This window comes from Epinephelus lanceolatus, chromosome 7 (genome assembly GCF_041903045.1).
Source record: "Epinephelus lanceolatus isolate andai-2023 chromosome 7, ASM4190304v1, whole genome shotgun sequence".
NCBI lineage: Eukaryota > Metazoa > Chordata > Actinopteri > Perciformes > Serranidae > Epinephelus > Epinephelus lanceolatus.
The window spans coordinates 47150562-47172125 of NC_135740.1; the positions used below are offsets into that span (position 1 = coordinate 47150562).

The 21564-nt window shown below is 42.1% G+C and overlaps 1 protein-coding gene across 1 annotated transcript in view; it reads left to right on the top strand.

The window, feature by feature from the left end:
• The window catches only part of b4galt1l (DP-Gal:betaGlcNAc beta 1,4- galactosyltransferase, polypeptide 1, like), a 46640-nt gene extending 26108 nt beyond the window's left edge, over nucleotides 1–20532 (top strand). Inside the window, exons 3-6 of the mRNA XM_033625812.2 lie at nucleotides 8870–9057; nucleotides 14402–14524; nucleotides 15090–15194; nucleotides 18220–20532. Coding sequence (XP_033481703.1) covers nucleotides 8870–9057; nucleotides 14402–14524; nucleotides 15090–15194; nucleotides 18220–18349 — 546 coding nt within the window. The 3' untranslated portion in view covers nucleotides 18350–20532. The remainder of the gene's footprint in view (nucleotides 1–8869; nucleotides 9058–14401; nucleotides 14525–15089; nucleotides 15195–18219) is intronic.
• Nucleotides 20533–21564: the final 1032 nt, after the last annotated feature.

The window sequence follows — 21564 nt, forward strand, 5'->3', positions numbered from 1 at the left end:
TAAACGCTGTTAGCAGACAGACATCGACAGTGTGAACATGCTGAGTGCTGCGCTCTCTCTCAGTACTGAACTTATTTAAAGTTAGATATGAAACAGGTGAAAACAGAGTCCAGGTTAAAAAAATACAGAATTGATTCTTTAAAAAATCGAGGAGAGTTCAGGTCTTCAGTTACTGCAGTTTTACAGTGAATACTATAAATATATATTTGTCTACTGCAGTTCTGATGGTTTATTACAGTAGTTATGACAATATATTTATTACTGATTTAAGTGACATTGTATGTAATATTTTAAATAGTACTAGGATCAACTGATTAAATTTTGGTAGGCAAAAGTCAAGGTCACTGCGACCTTTCCTGTGTCATTCTCGTGAATGTGATATCTTAAGAATGCCGCAAAGGGATTATTTCGAATTTGACACAAATTTTCACTTGGACTTAACAATGAATTGATCAGATTTTGGTGCTTATCAATCAGTCAGTCAATCTTTATTTAAAGAGCACTTTTCATACGATAAAATGTAGCACAAAGTGCTTTACATGTTAAAAGAAGAGCCTCCCCCATCCTCAATAGATCCCCCACACACCCCTTCACCTCCCTCACCCCCCATCCAGGTGCAATAAAAGAAGAAGAGAAATATAGGAAAAATAGAAAGAAAAAATAAGGCGGAGCACGGACCAGAGATCACAACCTGGCAACCCAGCTGCTGCTTATAGGTCAAAGGTCAAGGTCACTGTGACCTTGTGTCTATCTGATTCTTGTAAACACAATATCTCAAGAACGCTCAGGGAAATTTCTTCAAATGAGGCACAAACGTCTACTGGGACTCAACGTGAACCTATTAGAATTGGTGGTGGTGGTCAAAGGTCAAGGTCACTGTGACCTTGCATCCATTTCATATCTCAAGAACACTTTGAGAAAATTTCTTCAAATTTGGCATGAACATCCACTATGAGTCAAGGATGAACTTATTTGAATTTGGGGTCAAAGGTTAAAGTTCAAGGTCACTCTGACTTTGTCGCATTCTCATGAGCACATTTTCTCAAGAATGCCTGGAGGGAATTTGTTCAAACTTGGCACAAACATTCCCTCAGTTTCAGGAAGTCTCAGGAAGTTCCTCAAATTTGGAACAAACATCCACTTGGACTCAACAATGAGCTGACTAGAATTTTGTTGGTCGAAGGTCAAAGGTCAGTGTGACCTCACAAAACATGTTTTTGTCCATAACTGAAGAATTCATTCACTAATTCTGACCAAACTTGACACAAATGTCTAACAGGATAAAATAATGAAGGTCAAAAGGTCAAAGGTCAGCTTGACTGTGACATCATCATGTTTTAACGTCATATCTCAGGAACAGAAGGGGAGACATTTGGTCAGATACTGAATTGGTGACTCTAATCTTGAAACTGTGCTGATTGTATAGATCTTCTGTGTGTGAAGCATCCATGTTTTCACTGACATGGATGCAGACTGGAAGTACAGTTTAATGGGTTGGCGGAGGCGTACAACCACGTGGCGGTAATTCTAGTTTCGTAATGTCAGCAGATCACAGTAAATTAATTACTAATATTGATATTTAATTTATTTTCTCTCTGAATAAAAGGTGACGTCCTTCATCAAAAATTAAATTCATTTTTCCTGAATTGTGTCTTTGGTTCATCAGATAATGAAAATAAACTGTGAATGGTTGAATATATTTTCTGCTGCTGTAAATCTCTGGATGTGATGATGTCACATCAGCTGATTACATTCAGTCAGATACAGGAAGTAAATGGGGCGATAAATAGACTGACATTAATTTATAGTCTAGAATATTAAAAGACAGCAGTCTCGATCCTCAGAGGAAAACTCCCCGTGGTGAGGAAACACATACCAACAGTCATGAGAGCTGATAGTTACACAATGAAGTTATATCAGATGGACCAGTAGAACCAGTCTGGACCAGTACAATCACACAGCCAAAGAACCTCTGCTGAACCAGTTAGTGTGAAATAAACAAAGACAGTGAAGAGGAAGAAGAAGAGTGACGTCATTAAAGAGTTAAACAGAGACAAACATGAAGACATTAGTCTCTACAGCTCAGAGTCACATCTGTAAATAGTTCTTCTTCTTTCTGTTAAAGAGTTCTTCTCTCTGTGTTGTTCTCATCCTCCTCTGAGTTCTTCTCTCTGTGTTGTTCTCATCCTCCTCTGAGTTCTTCTCTCTGTGTTGTTCTCATCCTCCTCTGAGTTCTTCTTTCTGTGTTGTTCTCATCCTCCTCTGAGTTCTTCTCTCTGTGTTGTTCTCATCCTCCTCTGAGTTCTTCTCTCTGTGTTGTTCTCATCCTCCTCTGAGTTCTTCTCTCTGTGTTGTTCTCATCCTCCTCTGAGTTCTTCTCTCTGTGTTGTTCTCATCCTCCTCTGAGTTCTTCTCTCTGTGTTGTTCTCATCCTCCTCTGAGTTCTTCTCTTTGTGTTGTTCTCATCCTCCTCTGAGTTCTTCTCTCTGTGTTGTTCTCATCTTCCTCTGAGTTCTTCTCTTTGTGTTGTTCTCATCTTCCTCTGAGTTCTTCTCTCTGTGTTGTTCTCATCCTCCTCTGAGTTCTTCTCTTTGTGTTGTTCTCATCCTCCTCTGAGTTCTTCTCTCTGTGTTGTTCTCATCTTCCTCTGAGTTCTTCTCTCTGTGTTGTTCTCATCCTCCTCTGAGTTCTTCTCTTTGTGTTGTTCTCATCTTCCTCTGAGTTCTTCTCTCTGTGTTGTTCTCATCCTCCTCTGAGTTCTTCTCTTTGTGTTGTTCTCATCCTCCTCTGAGTTCTTCTCTCTGTGTTGTTCTCATCTTCCTCTGAGTTCTTCTCTCTGTGTTGTTCTCATCCTCCTCTGAGTTCTTCTCTCTGTGTTGTTCTCATCCTCCTCTGAGTTCTTCTCTCTGTGTTGTTCTCATCTTCCTCTGAGTTCTTCTCTCTGTGTTGTTCTCATCTTCCTCTGAGTTCTTCTCTCTGTGTTGTTCTCATCCTCCTCTGAGTTCTTCTCTCTGTGTTGTTCTCATCCTCCTCTGAGTTCTTCTCTTTGTGTTGTTCTCATCCTCCTCTGAGTTCTTCTCTCTGTGTTGTTCTCATCCTCCTCTGAGTTCTTCTCTCTGTGTTGTTCTCATCCTCCTCTGAGTTCTTCTCTTTGTGTTGTTCTCATCCTCCTCTGAGTTCTTCTCTTTGTGTTGTTCTCATCCTCCTCTGAGTTCTTCTCTCTGTGTTGTTCTCATCCTCCTCTGAGTTCTTCTCTCTGTGTTGTTCTCATCTTCCTCTGAGTTCTTCTCTCTGTGTTGTTCTCATCCTTCTCTGAGTTCTTCTCTTTGTGTTGTTCTCATCCTCCTCTGAGTTCTTCTCTCTGTGTTGTTCTCATCTTCCTCTGAGTTCTTCTCTTTGTGTTGTTCTCATCTTCCTCTGAGTTCTTCTCTTTGTGTTGTTCTCATCTTCCTCTGAGTTCTTCTCTCTGTGTTGTTCTCATCATCCTCTGAGTTCTTCTCTCTGTGTTGTTCTCATCTTCCTCTGAGTTCTTCTCTCTGTGTTGTTCTCATCCTCCTCTGAGTTCTTCTCTTTGTGTTGTTCTCATCTTCCTCTGAGTTCTTCTCTCTGTGTTGTTCTCATCTTCCTCTGAGTTCTTCTCTTTGTGTTGTTCTCATCTTCCTCTGAGTTCTTCTCTCTGTGTTGTTCTCATCTTCCTCTGAGTTCTTCTCTCTGTGTTGTTCTCATCTTCCTCTGAGTTCTTCTCTTTGTGTTGTTCTCATCTTCCTCTGAGTTCTTCTCTCTGTGTTGTTCTCATCTTCCTCTGAGTTCTTCTCTTTGTGTTGTTCTCATCTTCCTCTGAGTTCTTCTCTCTGTGTTGTTCTCATCTTCCTCTGAGTTCTTCTCTCTGTGTTGTTCTCATCTTCCTCTGAGTTCTTCTCTCTGTGTTGTTCTCATCTTCCTCTGAGTTCTTCTCTTTGTGTTGTTCTCATCTTCCTCTGAGTTCTTCTCTCTGTGTTGTTCTCATCCTCCTCTGAGTTCTTCTCTTTGTGTTGTTCTCATCTTCCTCTGAGTTCTTCTCTCTGTGTTGTTCTCATCCTCCTCTGAGTTCTTCTCTCTGTGTTGTTCTCATCTTCCTCTGAGTTCTTCTCTCTGTGTTGTTCTCATCCTCCTCTGAGTTCTTCTCTCTGTGTTGTTCTCATCCTCCTCTGAGTTCTTCTCTCTGTGTTGTTCTCATCCTCCTCTGAGTTCTTCTCTCTGTGTTGTTCTCATCCTCCTCTGAGTTCTTCTCTTTGTGTTGTTCTCATCTTCCTCTGAGTTCTTCTCTCTGTGTTGTTCTCATCTTCCTCTGAGTTCTTCTCTCTGTGTTGTTCTCATCTTCCTCTGAGTTCTTCTCTTTGTGTTGTTCTCATCTTCCTCTGAGTTCTTCTCTCTGTGTTGTTCTCATCTTCCTCTGAGTTCTTCTCTCTGTGTTGTTCTCATCTTCCTCTGAGTTCTTCTCTCTGTGTTGTTCTCATCCTCCTCTGAGTTCTTCTCTTTGTGTTGTTCTCATCCTCCTCTGAGTTCTTCTCTCTGTGTTGTTCTCATCTTCCTCTGAGTTCTTCTCTTTGTGTTGTTCTCATCTTCCTCTGAGTTCTTCTCTCTGTGTTGTTCTCATCTTCCTCTGAGTTCTTCTCTTTGTGTTGTTCTCATCTTCCTCTGAGTTCTTCTCTCTGTGTTGTTCTCATCCTCCTCTGAGTTCTTCTCTCTGTGTTGTTCTCATCTTCCTCTGAGTTCTTCTCTTTGTGTTGTTCTCATCCTCCTCTGAGTTCTTCTCTCTGTGTTGTTCTCATCTTCCTCTGAGTTCTTCTCTCTGTGTTGTTCTCATCTTCCTCTGAGTTCTTCTCTCTGTGTTGTTCTCATCTTCCTCTGAGTTCTTCTCTCTGTGTTGTTCTCATCTTCCTCTGAGTTCTTCTCTCTGTGTTGTTCTCATCATCCTCTGAGTTCTTCTCTCTGTGTTGTTCTCATCTTCCTCTGAGTTCTTCTCTCTGTGTTGTTCTCATCTTCCTCTGAGTTCTTCTCTCTGTGTTGTTCTCATCATCCTCTGAGTTCTTCTCTCTGTGTTGTTCTCATCTTCCTCTGAGTTCTTCTCTCTGTGTTGTTCTCATCTTCCTCTGAGTTCTTCTCTTTGTGTTGTTCTCATCTTCCTCTGAGTTCTTCTCTCTGTGTTGTTCTCATCTTCCTCTGAGTTCTTCTCTTTGTGTTGTTCTCATCCTCCTCTGAGTTCTTCTCTTTGTGTTGTTCTCATCTTCCTCTGAGTTCTTCTCTTTGTGTTGTTCTCATCCTCCTCTGAGTTCTTCTCTCTGTGTTGTTCTCATCCTCCTCTGAGTTCTTCTCTTTGTGTTGTTCTCATCCTCCTCTGAGTTCTTCTCTTTGTGTTGTTCTCATCCTCCTCTGAGTTCTTCTCTTTGTGTTGTTCTCATCTTCCTCTGAGTTCTTCTCTCTGTGTTGTTCTCATCTTCCTCTGAGTTCTTCTCTCTGTGTTGTTCTCATCTTCCTCTGAGTTCTTCTCTCTGTGTTGTTCTCATCTTCCTCTGAGTTCTTCTCTCTGTGTTGTTCTCATCCTCCTCTGAGTTCTTCTCTCTGTGTTGTTCTCATCCTCCTCTGAGTTCTTCTCTTTGTGTTGTTCTCATCCTCCTCTGAGTTCTTCTCTTTGTGTTGTTCTCATCTTCCTCTGAGTTCTTCTCTCTGTGTTGTTCTCATCCTCCTCTGAGTTCTTCTCTTTGTGTTGTTCTCATCCTCCTCTGAGTTCTTCTCTCTGTGTTGTTCTCATCTTCCTCTGAGTTCTTCTCTTTGTGTTGTTCTCATCTTCCTCTGAGTTCTTCTCTCTGTGTTGTTCTCATCCTCCTCTGAGTTCTTCTCTCTGTGTTGTTCTCATCTTCCTCTGAGTTCTTCTCTTTGTGTTGTTCTCATCTTCCTCTGAGTTCTTCTCTCTGTGTTGTTCTCATCATCCTCTGAGTTCTTCTCTCTGTGTTGTTCTCATCTTCCTCTGAGTTCTTCTCTCTGTGTTGTTCTCATCTTCCTCTGAGTTCTTCTCTCTGTGTTGTTCTCATCCTCCTCTGAGTTCTTCTCTTTGTGTTGTTCTCATCCTCCTCTGAGTTCTTCTCTTTGTGTTGTTCTCATCCTCCTCTGAGTTCTTCTCTTTGTGTTGTTCTCATCCTCCTCTGAGTTCTTCTCTTTGTGTTGTTCTCATCTTCCTCTGAGTTCTTCTCTCTGTGTTGTTCTCATCTTCCTCTGAGTTCTTCTCTCTGTGTTGTTCTCATCCTCCTCTGAGTTCTTCTCTTTGTGTTGTTCTCATCCTCCTCTGAGTTCTTCTCTTTGTGTTGTTCTCATCCTCCTCTGAGTTCTTCTCTTTGTGTTGTTCTCATCTTCCTCTGAGTTCTTCTCTCTGTGTTGTTCTCATCCTCCTCTGAGTTCTTCTCTCTGTGTTGTTCTCATCCTCCTCTGAGTTCTTCTCTCTGTGTTGTTCTCATCCTCCTCTGAGTTCTTCTCTCTGTGTTGTTCTCATCTTCCTCTGAGTTCTTCTCTTTGTGTTGTTCTCATCTTCCTCTGAGTTCTTCTCTCTGTGTTGTTCTCATCCTCCTCTGAGTTCTTCTCTTTGTGTTGTTCTCATCCTCCTCTGAGTTCTTCTCTTTGTGTTGTTCTCATCTTCCTCTGAGTTCTTCTCTCTGTGTTGTTCTCATCTTCCTCTGAGTTCTTCTCTTTGTGTTGTTCTCATCTTCCTCTGAGTTCTTCTCTCTGTGTTGTTCTCATCCTCCTCTGAGTTCTTCTCTCTGTGTTGTTCTCATCTTCCTCTGAGTTCTTCTCTCTGTGTTGTTCTCATCCTCCTCTGAGTTCTTCTCTTTGTGTTGTTCTCATCTTCCTCTGAGTTCTTCTCTCTGTGTTGTTCTCATCCTCCTCTGAGTTCTTCTCTCTGTGTTGTTCTCATCTTCCTCTGAGTTCTTCTCTCTGTGTTGTTCTCATCCTCCTCTGAGTTCTTCTCTTTGTGTTGTTCTCATCCTCCTCTGAGTTCTTCTCTTTGTGTTGTTCTCATCTTCCTCTGAGTTCTTCTCTCTGTGTTGTTCTCATCCTCCTCTGAGTTCTTCTCTCTGTGTTGTTCTCATCCTCCTCTGAGTTCTTCTCTTTGTGTTGTTCTCATCTTCCTCTGAGTTCTTCTCTCTGTGTTGTTCTCATCCTCCTCTGAGTTCTTCTCTCTGTGTTGTTCTCATCCTCCTCTGAGTTCTTCTCTCTGTGTTGTTCTCATCAGAGAATCATCAGATCTCGTGTGCAGAGCCAGACCAACGACTCCTCTGATCACTGATTTTATCTGCTGATGATAGGATTAATCACTTCAATCTCTCAAACACCAGAAAGCAGTAAAAAAGCTTTTCACAGCTTCACGTCTTTAATTTAAAGTTTTAATTTATAATTTTAAAACTGATCTGACAGACAGTCAAACCAACAAAAATAAATAAAGACAAGCAGCACATTTTGATGCCAACTCTTAAACCGTGTGTCCACCAGGCTGTCTGGTTTAGTTCAGTCATGAGAACATCATTTTTGGGTTTGTCTAAAGTTCTGAACACTTATTTGTCTCCATGTATTTTTGGTCCTGTTCTTGTCTCTGTGCTGCATCATGTGAATGTTCCACAATAAGGAGGCGCTGGGTTTATGACCGTACGGGTTACGTACAGTTCTGAGGTTAGTGACTCAGCTGAAGAGATCGTCGTGATTTTTCTGAACAACATTGAAATTAAAATGTGGTTGTTCTTTACTGTTTTGGGGTTGTTTATTTTTACTCTTTAGTTATGCTGAAAAATATATTTTAAAAGACCAAGGTCTTAACTGTTCAGCCACATAATGGGCCTAATTATTTCTTGAATATCGTACATGATGGATGTCAGAGGTCAAATCTGACAGAGTTTATAAAGAAGACTCAGAATCCAAAATACTTCATTGATCCCTGAGGGGAAACTGTGATCCATTACAGCAGCTGTAACAGGCTGCATGCACGGTCGGCACTAAGATCTACAAAGATCACTGAGATCTAAAAGTTCTATATTTATTAATTTGACAGCAGTCTCAGTGAGGAGACATTTTGCTTTTGAAGTTCTTTAAGTTCTCATAATGCTGATCAAAATACTAAGTTTCAAACCATAGTGCTTCTTTAGTTTGGATTTAGAGGAGGTACAGAGTCGACCTGATAGTTTAGACACAGCTGATAGAAATATTATTTAATGAATTTATCATAAAATAAAAATCTGACCTGACCCTGTGCAGCATTCCCACCTTTATGGAAACCAGGAAGTGAGACAGGAAGTCCTTGTGATGTGGTTAACTCCTTTTATACCTGATTAAATTAGAAATCTGACAGAGCTGACAAAAATCTGAGACACATCTTTAAAATGAAAAATATATGCTTAAATAAAATACTTAAAAACAAAAATGATTATAACATTTCATTTTGACTCTGATTATATTTTAAAGGCTTTAACATGTTTATAATAGTTTGAAGTTGTGATGAGTCTGTTTTCTTCCACAGGGCAAGTTTAAAGTTTAAAATATGACAGTAGATTAAAATATCTTATGAATCAGATTTATTTAATACATATAAATCCTTTCCAAATAATGTGTCACTCCAGTAATGACATTAGTGTGTTGATAAGTTACCATTTTAAGTTTTTTTTGTCCCATTTCATAAGAATAGGTTTCAACACAGCAAACAAACTGATAAACGTCAGTCATCGTTTTTTTTTTGACAAACAGAAATCTCTTCAACATCTCTGAGTTTAAAGATCAGGTTTAAAGATGTGAATGTTTCAGGAGGGTGCGTTTGTGTGGGTTTAACCCAGTGTGTGTCTGTGTGGGTCAGGATGGAGACGAGACCTTTAACCGAGCCAAGCTGCTGAACGTGGGCTACGTGGAGGCTCTGAAGGAGTACGACTACGAGTGCTTTGTCTTCAGCGATGTGGATCTGATTCCCATGGACGACCGCAACACCTACAAGTGCTTCAGTCAGCCTCGACACCTGTCCGTGTCCATGGACAAGTTCGGCTTCAGGTGAGACCACACCTGTGCAATGATACGTCACTGTTACGGGCCAGTGGAAGTTTTCAGTGTGAAGCTTCAGTTTGTTTGTTTTAGTGGTGACGACTGATGTTTGTGTTCTGCTGCTGCTCAGACTGATCTTTGTCTCTGTGTCAACTATCGTCACTGTGTGTGTGTGTGTGTGTGTGTGTGTGTTTTGGAGGAAACTGCTGAGCTGTGGCTTTGCATGTTCTGGCAGTGACACCACAGAGGAAGAGATCAGCTCTCAAACTCCGCCATCTGTCAGGCTCCTCACTTCCTGTTTCCTGTAGACACATACAAACTCAGGATAATCTGATTAAATTTGACGAATGTCTTTTCACTTCCTGTTGTTGTTAAAATGTGACAGTGGGACACATTAAGCTCCAGAGTGTTGGATTTGAAGTGAGTCTAATAGTTGTGTTCTGGTTCCCTCAGAATGAGCTGTGTATATCTACACAGGGAGCAGGTCCTCATCTACAGAGATCAGCATGTTGCTCCGCCATGTTTCTACGGTAACCCAGAACGGACAAACCAAACACTGACTGTAGATAGAGACATTCATGTTGTCACTGTAGTTAACAGCCTCTCTACACTGAGTCTCATTTATAAACACTGTGTGCACACAAACTGAGGCCTGAAGGAGGCGTCAACACTTATCAAGTTGTGATCTATAAAAACAGACTTGATGGGAGAAAAAGACTGACCGTAGGAACTGTTGAATGTTTTTAGTATGACTCTGAGCCTTCTGTCTCCAAGTCCTGAAGACAAACTTCTGTCTCAGTGTCCTGAAGACAAACTTCTGTCTCCAAGTCCTGAAGACAAACTTCTGTCTCAGTGTCCTGAAGACAAACTTGTGTCTCAAAGTCCTGAAGACAAACTTCTGTCTTAAAGTCCTGAAGACAAACTTCTGTCTCAAAGCCCTGGAGACAAACTTGTGTCTCAAAGTCCTGGAGACAAACTTGTGTCACAAAGTCCTGAAGACAAACTTGTGTCTTAAAGTCCCGAAGACAAACTTATGTCTCAAAGTCCTGAAGACAAACTTCTGTCTCAAAGCCCTGGAGACAAACTTGTGTCTCAAAGTCCTGAAGACAAACTTGTGTCACAAAGTCCTGAAGACAAACTTGTGTCTCAAAGTCCTGAAGACAAACTTGTGTCACAAAGTCCTGAAGACAAACTTGTGTCTCAAAGCCCTGGAGACAAATTTGTGTCTCAAAGTCCTGAAGACAAACTTGTGTCACAAAGTCCTGAAGACAAACTTGTGTCTTAAAGTCCCGAAGACAAACTTATGTCTCAAAGTCCTGAAGACAAACTTGTGTCTTAAAGTCCTGAAGACAAACTTGTGTCTCAAAGTCCTGAAGACAAACTTGTGTCTCAGAGCCCTGAAGACAAACTTGTGTCTCAAAGCCCTGGAAACAAACTTGTGTCTCAAAGTCCTGAAGACAAACTTGTGTCTCAAAGCCCTGAAGACAAACTTGTGTCTCAAAGTCCTGAAGACAAACTTGTGTCTCAAAGTCCTGGAGACAAACTTGTGTCTCAGAGTCCTGAAGACAAACTTGTGTCTTAAAGCCCTGGAGACAAACTTGTGTCTCAAAGCCCTGAAGACAAACTTGTGTCTCAAAGTCCTGAAGACAAACTTCTGTCTTCAAGTCCTGAAGACAAACTTATGTCTTAAAGCCCTGGAGACAAACTTGTGTCTCAGAGTCCTGAAGACAAACTTGTGTCTTAAAGCCCTGGAGACAAACTTGTGTCTCAAAGTCCTGAAGTCAAACTTGTGTCTCAAAGTCCTGAAGACAAACTTGTGTCTTAAAGTCCTGAAGACAAACTTGTGTCTCAAAGTCCTGAAGACAAACTTGTGTCTTAAAGTCCTGAAGACAAACTTGTGCCTCAAAGCCCTGGAGACAAACTTGTGTCTCAAAGTCCTGAAGACAAACTTGTGTCTCAAAGTCCTGAAGACAAACTTGTGTCTTAAAGTCCTGAAGACAAACTTGTGTCTCAAAGTCCTGAAGACAAACTTATGTCTTAAAGTCCTGAAGACAAACTTGTGTCTCAAAGTCCTGAAGACAAACTTCTGTCTCAGTGTCCTGAAGACAAACTTGTGTATCAAAGCCCTGAAGACAAACTTGTGTCTTAAAGCCCTGGAGACAAACTTCTGTCTCAAAGTCCTGAAGACAAACTTGTGTCTCAAAGTCCTGAAGACAAACTTGTGTCTCAAAGCCCTGGAGACAAACTTGTGTCTCAGAGTCCTGAAGACAAACTTGTGTCTTAAAGCCCTGGAGACAAACTTGTGTCTCAAAGTCCTGAAGACAAACTTGTGTCTCAAAGTCCTGAAGACAAACTTGTGTCTTAAAGCCCTGGAGACAAACTTGTGTCTCAGAGTCCTGAAGACAAACTTGTGTCTTAAAGCCCTGGAGACAAACTTGTGTCTCAAAGTCCTGAAGACAAACTTGTGTCTCAAAGCCCTGGAGACAAACTTGTGTCTCAGAGTCCTGAAGACAAACTTGTGTCTCAAAGTCCTGAAGACAAACTTCTGTCTCAGTGTCCTGAAGACAAACTTCTGTCTCAGTGTCCTGAAGACAAACTTGTGTCTTAAAGTCCTGAAGACAAACTTCTGTCTCAAAGTCCTGGAGACAAACTTGTGTCTCAAAGTCCTGAAGACAAACTTGTGTCTTAAAGTCCTGAAGACAAACTTGTGTCTCAAAGTCCTGAAGACAAACTTCTGTCTCAGAGTCCTGAAGACAAACTTCTGTCTCAGTGTCCTGAAGACAAACTTGTGTCTTAAAGTCCTGAAGACAAACTTCTGTCTCAAAGTCCTGGAGACAAACTTCTGTCTCAAAGTCCTGAAGACAAACTTGTGTCTCAAAGTCCTGAAGACAAACTTGTGTCTTAAAGTCCTGAAGACAAACTTATGTCTGAAAGTCCTGAAGACAAACTTGTGTCTTAAAGTCCTGAAGACAAACTTCTGTCTCAGTGTCCTGAAGACAAACTTGTGTCTTAAAGTCCTGAAGACAAACTTGTGTCTCAAAGCCCTGAAGACAAACTTGTGTCTCAAAGTCCTGGAGACAAACTTGTGTCTCAAAGTCCTGAAGACAAACTTGTGTCTTAAAGCCCTGGAGACAAACTTGTGTCTCAAAGTCCTGAAGACAAACTTGTGTCTTAAAGCCCTGGAGACAAACTTGTGTCTCAAAGTCCTGAAGACAAACTTGTGTCTTAAAGTCCTGAAGACAAACTTGTGTCTCAAAGTCCTGAAGACAAACTTGTGTCTTAAAGCCCTGGAGACAAACTTGTGTCTCAAAGTCCTGAAGACAAACTTGTGTCTTAAAGCCCTGGAGACAAACTTGTGTCTTAAAGTCCTGAAGACAAACTTGTGTCTCAAAGCACTGGAGACAAACTTGTGTCTCAAAGTCCTGAAGACAAACTTGTGTCTAAAAGTCCTGAAGACAAACTTGTGTCTCAAAGCCCTGGAGACAAACTTGTGTCTTAAAGTCCTGAAGACAAACTTCTGTCTCAAAGTCCTGAAGACAAACTTGTGTCTCAAAGTCCTGAAGACAAACTTCTGTCTCAAAGTCCTGAAGACAAACTTGTGTCTCAAAGTCCTGAAGACAAACTTGTGTCTTAAAGCCCTGGAGACAAACTTGTGTCTCAAAGTCCTGAAGACAAACTTGTGTCTCAAAGTCCTGAAGACAAACTTATGTCTTAAAGTCCTGAAGACAAACTTGTGTCTTAAAGTCCTGAAGACAAACTTGTGTCTTAAAGTCCTGAGGACAAACTTGTGTCTTAAAGTCCTGAAGACAACTTATGTCTTAAAGTCCTGAAGACAAACTTGTGTCTTAAAGTCCTGAAGACAACTTCTGTCTTAAAGTCCTGAAGACAACTTCTGTCTTAAAGTCCTGAGGACAAATGTCTCCAAACAGCCATAAGACAACATCATTTAACAGCAGTGTCAGATCCAGCTCAGTAACAACCGTCAGGTTTCACAGACAAACTGTTGCTTCTTTATTAGCATTAGCATGTTTACATTGTATAAATTAGCCTAGCAGCTAGCAGAGCTTGTTCCTCTGTTTAACAAATGACATGTAACCTTATACTTTTCCTTCTAACTGTTGGTTTAAGTCTCTGCGTCTCCTGACAGAACAGCTCAGCTCATATTTGTCGTCCTAACATTGTTGAAACAGCAGCTGATGTTTCTGTTGTGAGACGTTAGCGGAGTGAGATGGTGACATCAGTTTCCTGTATTTTGACCTGTATTTTCAAAATCAAATATTTCCACACTGCTGATTTATTCCCAAGTGACGTTATCCTCATCATCCTCCTCTTGCCTGCTGCAGTTTGACAGTGACACAGATGTTTTCACTTTGCATTGATGATATTGGATCATTGATCATTGACCTCATATATCGATTCAGATCGATGGATCGTTACAGGTCAGTGTCTGACAGTGTTGGTGACTGTGAAACAGACAGACAGTAATATCTGCTGTGTTGGGGTTATGGTCGACAGTGGAAGGAAGCTCCAGAGTTTACATCCGAAAAACTGTCTGAACTTTGACCCTGTTAATACAGTTAGTTTTACTCACTCAGTCTGTTTCCATGGTAACAGTGAAGTGAAGCTCCAGTTCCAGCTGGATGAGGACATCTAACTGGCCTACTGTCCTTGTCCCAGTATACAAGCACGGGAGGGGAATCCATTTATTGAGCCAAGTATGTGCGACTCCTCTACGATAGGTGGAGATATGCCCCCTTTCAGCTTGTTAGTATTGGACCTTTTTCCTGTTGACCTATTACGTCACAGACCAAACAATGGACAAACAAGTTAGCTACGGTTAGCTAGCAGCTAACTGCTACCATGGTGGACAACTTTACAGCTCTGTACATTTGGTCCGTCCAAAAAGTCACGGCTCTGGATGTAGATTTCTCCATGTTGTTACCGGCTTCTTCTTCTCTTACACATTTAATGCTATTGGACTTCCGGGTCAAAGCCCGGGGCGGAAACTGTGGAGCATGCTCAGAGCGCCTCAGCCAGTTTGGGTCTGATTGACTGTATACATGCAGGAGTCACATGATCTGGGTGTGTTAGTTCCACTGTGACACATTCACTGCAGGACCATTTCACTCACACTGACATGTTTACAGGGATTTTAAAAGTCTGACACAATAAATCCATTTCCTGTGTGTGTTCATATGAAGGTTCAGTCTCTCAGGTTTTACTGGATCTTCTTCAGGACCTCAGATCAGAGTTTTACTGACTGTGTGTTTCTGAAAGGTTTCAACTTTTTGTACAGGTTTTCTGTTGTAGTCAAAAGTGTGACAGTCTGTCTGTCTGTCTGTCTGTCCTGCAGGTTACCATATAATCAGTATTTTGGAGGCGTGTCCTCGATGAGTAAAGACCAGTACCTGAAGATCAACGGCTTCCCCAACAACTACTGGGGCTGGGGCGGAGAGGACGACGACATCTACAACAGGTAACACACAGAAAATATACACAATATAATCTGTCCACTTTGTGACAAATAAATCTGTCACCACATGGGTGATTGAGAATGAACGAATACTTTGTACATGTATTTCCACACAGGTGTGTAGGAGAGGGAAAAATACTAATGAATAATTTGTTTACATGGCAAGAATCGTTTTAAAGAAACAGAACAGAGAATAAATACACAGGTCACACATCATGAGTTTAATTTGTTATCACAGTGTTGTTGATTAATGTTTCTGTTGAACATGTCTGGTTGTGAGTTATTGATCGATTAGTTCATGAAATCAATCAGATAAAAGTGTTGTGTTTGTTCACAGTTGTTTGTCCTCATATTAACATATATCATGTCTCATATCTTCCTCGGACACAGAGTGAGGTCCGATGTCTTCCTCAGTTGTTGAGAGTTTGTCTCGCAGCTGTGTGACCGAGACACAGTTCATGTTTGTGTTCGTCTCCTGCTGTGGTTTGATCCTCTGTTGTTCTCTGTTTCTGCTCTGACCTTTGACCTCAGCACTGTTTGTCTGAACTGGACCATGTTCTGTTTTCAGGTTGGCCTCTAAAGGCATGTCCATCTCCAGACCCAGCGGCGAGACGGGGAAGTGTCGGATGATCCGCCACGAGAGAGACCAAAAGAACGAGCCCAATCCTCAGAGGTAAAACACCTGAAATAATCTGAGTCACATCTGGAGTCACCTGATCAGTGACTCCTCTTTCAGCCTGACACTCATTTGTTTTTCATAACTGGTCTTAAAATATCTCAATCTTTAAAAAAGTCTTAAAATGCTCAGACGGGAAGTCGGATGTAATTTCATTTGTTTAATTTTTTATTTTTTTTTTATATTTCATTGTGTAATACTGTGACAACTGAAGACGAGTGCAGGGACAGATAGACAGATAAAAGAGATGATATAAAATAAGACAGAGACAAGACAAATTAAATTATTGAGGAAACCGAAGAAAGAAGAAGAAAAAATGAGGAACACAACTCGTGTTTAAACTGTTCGTGTACAGAAAAAGAAATGATGTCGTGGGAAACATGAGTTTATTGTTTTTTCTGACTAATAATTGACGAATAATTGGTATCATCAATTTTTCAATAATAATGTAGTGAATGCCTCTCACATTAACGTCACACCAACCAACAACACTCAGGTTTAGTTTCAGCTCAGTTCAGAGGATCCACTGTGAGTTAACTGTTCATGGACGACATGTGGAGCTTTGTGCATTCAACCAAGACTGACTGTTTCACCAAGATTTCGCGGCACAGCTGAAACCAGTACGAGGCGATGTATGAGCGATGAATCTCAGTGTGTTTGATCTTAAAAGTTTTTCTAACTCTCGATGGGAATCAAAGCAGCAGAATCCAACATGCAGACTGAGAAACATAAAACCACCAAGAAAACTTTACAGTAAAAATTAAGGCAAAATTTTAATTGATGTTTTTTTTTTGTTATTGTAAAATTCGTCTCAAATTTTCCTCTGAGTGGCATTTAAAAAAAAGTCTTTAAAAAAAGTCTTAAGACTAAGTTAAGCTGTAGAAACTCTGAACCGTAACAGGACAAAACGTCTCTTTCCTCTCTCACACTGTGACATCACGTCTCTCCGACCTTCAGTGTGACTGCGGCTGATAACCTCTCAGGATTTGGAAATGTTCTCAGCTCTGAAGAAGGAAACAGGAAATGCTGCTGTCAGCTCGTGACCATGTTTATTCTGGCATGTTTCCGACCAGCCTGAACGCCTCCATCACTACACGTGCTGATGGTGCCCCCTGCTGTTCACATGATGTACAGGTTCTTACAGGAGAGACAAAGGCAATATAGAAGATTTTTTAAGTTTCTGTCTTTGGGTCTTTGAAGGACAGATCATGTGGACGTGGCAGAGGCAGCGAACTGTCCAACACAGAGGAAGATTAAAACAAACAAAACAATAAACAAAGAAAAGAAAGAATAAAACAAAAACTCACTGAAACAACAGAAGTTATGATCAGCATACAGGAAATGGAGAAATAAAAACACCATGGCAACATAGAAGTCACAATATGGAGACATGACGCACCATGGATGGATCACGGACCGGGTCACCTAACGTCAGGAGATATGAGTCAGTTCACTGCTGCTGGGTCGTTGTTGAGAAAAAGTTTCCAGATTTTCAAGAAGTTTTCCTTGTTGGAACGTTTACATCAGAGGCCTTCAACATGAATCACAGTGTCAGGCTCCCTCAGCCAAAGGTCAAAGGTTTTACTGTCCTTAACTCAGCAGCACCTTCTTAAACAGATTTCCAAAAGAAGTCTAAAGACAGACTCTCTCCGTCTGCATCAGAATAACCTGAACTCAGATCATTATCTGGAGGCAAAACACAAATCAAACTGTACCAAGAATATAAACTGACTGAAAGTTAAATATTCAGTCACATCCATTAAGAACAGTTCAGGTCTGTGCAGGTCTCAGTGTCTGCAGCTTCGTAACAAGAAAAGAAACCTGCATGTCGACATCTTCAGGCTCAAGAGACGAGCGCAGGCACGTCACTACATTTCCTGCAGTGTTGAAGACACTCTTTGAACCTGATGTCTGAATGAACAAGAACTTTTTTTTTTGCTGGTTTTGAGAGTTTTGGGTTCGACGGTCTGGAGTTCATCCTCCAGTCCAGCAGGTCGTCCTCACTGTCAGAGCTGCCTCAGGGCCCGTACACGTGCTGCGTCTTTAACCAACTGGAAAGCACAAGGTCGGACGCCGGGTGATACTTTTGTGACTCCTCTGTGCCAACTTTCAGGGTCGGGGAGACAGGTTGTTTCTGAGGTTGCTAAGCAACAATAACCAGCACCGCATCACAGCCTACTTAAATGAGATCCTGAGGTCAGAGCTGATCTACTTCCTGAGTGTCTGTGGGACAGACGTGACGCTCTGACAGCTCTGCACTAACACGATCATCTCCTCCTCCATATTGATCACACACTGATATTTACTGAAGAAGGAAAGATATCCGTCAGCTGTGATTGGTCGGTCCTCGTCACATGACGTGGTGACTGCTGCTGTTGTCATGCACTGAAAAATGTGCGTTTGGGCAAATGTGCTGCGTGCCTACAATAAAAACAATAAATTTGAGGGTGCATGACGCGGCGTGTGAACGACCTCTCGCTACAGGTCAGAGGCTGTAGCTGCTTGATCCTGGTCGGTCTGAATGTGGATCTCTCAGCATCTTGAAAGAGACGATTTTCCTACGAGAGCTGCACAATATATCCAAATGTAACTCTCATCATGACCTCAACATGTGCGATAACAGTCTCAAAAAAGACGTCTTGAACTGAGATTAACAGTAATTTACATGTGTCGCACAGTCACACGTTACATGTCAGTATATGTGACCGATCAGACGGAGCCTCACTGCCCCAGATGCAGGATATAGATGCAAGGGAGTGACTGTGGACCAATCAGTGTTGAAACTGTGGCGTCAGGTGACTTTATTAGTTGTAAGTTTTTCTCATGAGAGTCAGACTTGTGTTCTGGATGTTATCTTCATGCTGTATGAGATGTGTCTCTGCACAGATCTGACACCTGTCCACACACCTGTTCTTGTCCTCACCTCTGTGAAGCTCAGTGTGTCGCCTTTTCCTGGTAAAGATGGCGAAGGATAGTTTTAAGAACACCTCAGTCACCTGTGTCCCTTTGTTTTGTCTGTCAGGTTCAACCGGATCGCTCACACCAGAGAGACGATGCACAGAGACGGGATCAACTCGTTGTCCTACAAAGTGGTGAAGATAGAGAAGTTTGACCTGTTCACTAAAATCACAGTGGACGTGGGAAAACCATGACGACGAGCCACAGAGGTCAGCTGACAGGAAGAGGAGAGCTGGACTGATGCAGTCGAACCAAATGGTGCCTTCAGGTTTCAGGATCAGACATGCTGGACTCAGATCAGCTGTTTCTGCTGTTTCTTTGATTCTTCTTCTTTTTTGCACAAACAGACTGAAGCTTTGTGTTGTTGTTGTTTTTATTTGTCTCTGCCGGGCCTCCGGGACTCGTCTCTGATTGGTCACTGAAGGTAGCCAATCGGCTGCCTCCGTCAGTCTGTCAGATGCTGCTGCAACACATCCTGAACGAGCCTTTTATTTTGAAAATCAATCAGGGCTGCTGGGCCACACAGTGCGGGCTTAATTGGTGGAGGATTATGGGTAATAAACAGGGTGGGTTTAGATCTGTCCTGATCCAGGTCCTGGGTCTGATCTAATCTGGATCCTGGAACTGATTCTGATCCAGATCGTTGGTCTGGTTCTTACTTACTTTAACCAGCCTCATGGTCTTCCTCAGAGGGGGACGACTCAGGTGAGATCTGAGTCCACCTGCTGATGAAGACTGTGAGACGAAGGCAGCGAGCGGCCGTTGAGTTCAGGTTCAGTTTTTTATTTAGATAAAAAACAAAATAATCAGAATCATCTGAAACTCGAGGGCCGCTGACTGAACTGAGCTTTAACTAGATCTAAACACACAACCCTGTGTGTGTGTGTGTGTGTGTGTGTGTGTGTGTGTGTGTGTGTGTGTGTGTGTTTTAAAGTCTTTGATAATCAGGTGATTAATTGATGTTTATTTTTGATACAATCAGTGGGTTCTGTGATTCATTTAAAGGTAAACTCTGCAGGAAGTGACAGTTACTGTTTGTCAAAGGGACAGTTTGGATTTATTAAAGTGTGTTTATATGAGGTATTTATCTGTAGACAGTGTGTCGCCTACAGTAGATGTCAGTTCGTCAGTTTGGAGAAACAGACAGTGATTTCCAACAGGAGAATAAAGCTGTTATATCTCTCTCTTCTCAGCCAGACTCCAGTGACTTAACACCAGTGAACACAGGAGCTGCCTCCATCAGTTAGTGTGTTTGTAACACAGTGACTGTGGATAAATGCGTCATACAGCCCCACTTTAATAAATCACAGCCGTCCCTTGCACGTACTCACCAGTCAAAGTGAAATCTGACCCCAGGTTCACTCTTGTTCCTGTATTTTTTGCTCTTTATCCTTCTGTGTCTGCGTTTTTTGTAGCTTCCTCTCGGATGCGTGCTGCTGACGGTCTGGCACCTGGTTGCCACCTTTTTTACAAAGTCCCGACCTCACCTGAGCGCTGTGACCAGGAACGTCCTGAACACGGCAGAACAAGCAGAGAGTAATAAACTCCAGTCAGAGAGCAGAGTCTCTGCAGATAAACTCACCACCACACTGAGAGTGGGTCATTGTGACGACTCTGTGAGTGTATATGTTCATTTTTATGAAAATCCTGCAGAGTTTATCTCTAAAATCTGCATCCTGATCAGCTTTCAGCCAAAACAATCAATACTTTGATCGATTGTATCTCCAAGTGTCCTTATCAGAGCTGTTGGTCCAAAGACTCTAACATGAGGTCACCTGACAGCTGCAGGTGTGTGTCCAGATCAGACTGAGGGACCCGACAGGTGAAACTCGGAATCAAATTGTGTGTGTGTGTGTGTGTGTGTGTGTGTGTGTGTGCGTGCGTGTGTGTTGATTGTATTTGCTACATAGTGGGGACCGAAACTTTTTTTGAACAGAGCAAGGACATTTTGGTAAATGAGGACATTTTTGCCGCTTTGCTCCTCTTTAGCGGCCTGTTAGAGGGCACAGACTTGATTTAAGGTTCAGGTTATAATCAGGTTTAGGTTAAGGTCGGGGACGGGGACGGGGTTTGGTATTTAGCTGTGGTGGTTAAGGTCAGGGTTAGGGTAATGGGCTTAGGAATGCAATATGTGAAGATCCTCACAAAGATAGAAGTATATGAATGTGTGTTTGTGTTGTTGACAGGTTTGTTTGTTTGTTTATCTTCAGACCAAAAATCTTCATTATTTTGTTAATAAATGAATGAATCGCCTTTAATGTGCCTTAAATGAATCCAGTGGAACTGGTTGGACTGGTTTAACTGGCGGAGGGAACCAGTCTGTGTAAATGTAAGAGGACGAAAATGTGATGTAAAAAAATAAAAGCTAAGAACTGAATTGAAGTCTGAGTCATTTCCTCTCCAGCAGCCATCTGATATGTTCACCTTCACTGTCCTCCGGTCCACCTGTCCACATGTCCTCTGGTCCACATGTCCTCTGGTCCACATGTTCTCTGGTCCACATGTCCTCTGGTCCACCTGTCCTCCGGTCCACCTGTCCACATGTTCTCTGGTCCACCTGTCCTCCGGTCCACCTGTCCACATGTCCTCTGGTCCACCTGTCCTCCGGTCCACCTGTCCACATGTCCTCTGGTCCACCTGTCCTCCAGTCCACCTGTCCACATGTCCTCTCGTCCACCTGTCCACATGTCCTCTCGTCCACCTGTCCTCCGGTCCACATGTCCTCTGGTCCACCTGTCCTCCGGTCCACCTGTCCACATGTCCTCTCGTCCACCTGTCCTCCGGTCCACATGTCCTCCAGTCCACCTGTCCACATGTCCTCTGGTCCACCTGTCCTCTTGTCCACCTGTCCACATGTCCTCTGGTCCACCTGTCCACATGTCCTCTGGTCCACCTGTCCACATGTCCTCCGGTCCACCTGTCCACATGTCCACTTGTCCACCATCATCGCCTTTGAACGTTAGTCTGAACATAAACTCAGTAACGACCTTCAACCTATTGATTTAAATCAGGTCATTGAACTTCAGAAGTGTCTCAGTTGATAAAGAATTCATTAAATATGTAAATCTGTTTTTAGCAAACATCTGTCCTGACATCCAAACAACGTCCAAACATTTCTGTTTTAGAGGCTCAAAGATGAATATTTATAAATGTTTAACTTTTAATTTCTGTGTGGTAGCTTTAATCACAGTTTATAATGAGAGGGAAGTTTCTGATGATGCTAAGCTAACTACGTCATTCATGTTCTAATATTTTATAATTATAGTTTTGTTGTGTTATTTTAATAAAACATAATTTGAAAATCTTGTGTGTTAGCATGCGAACATTAGCTTTGTCAGCTACCCAACAGCTCCACCTGCAGGACGTGGATGTATTCAGCAACGACTAAACTGTAGACAGGAGGCAGCGC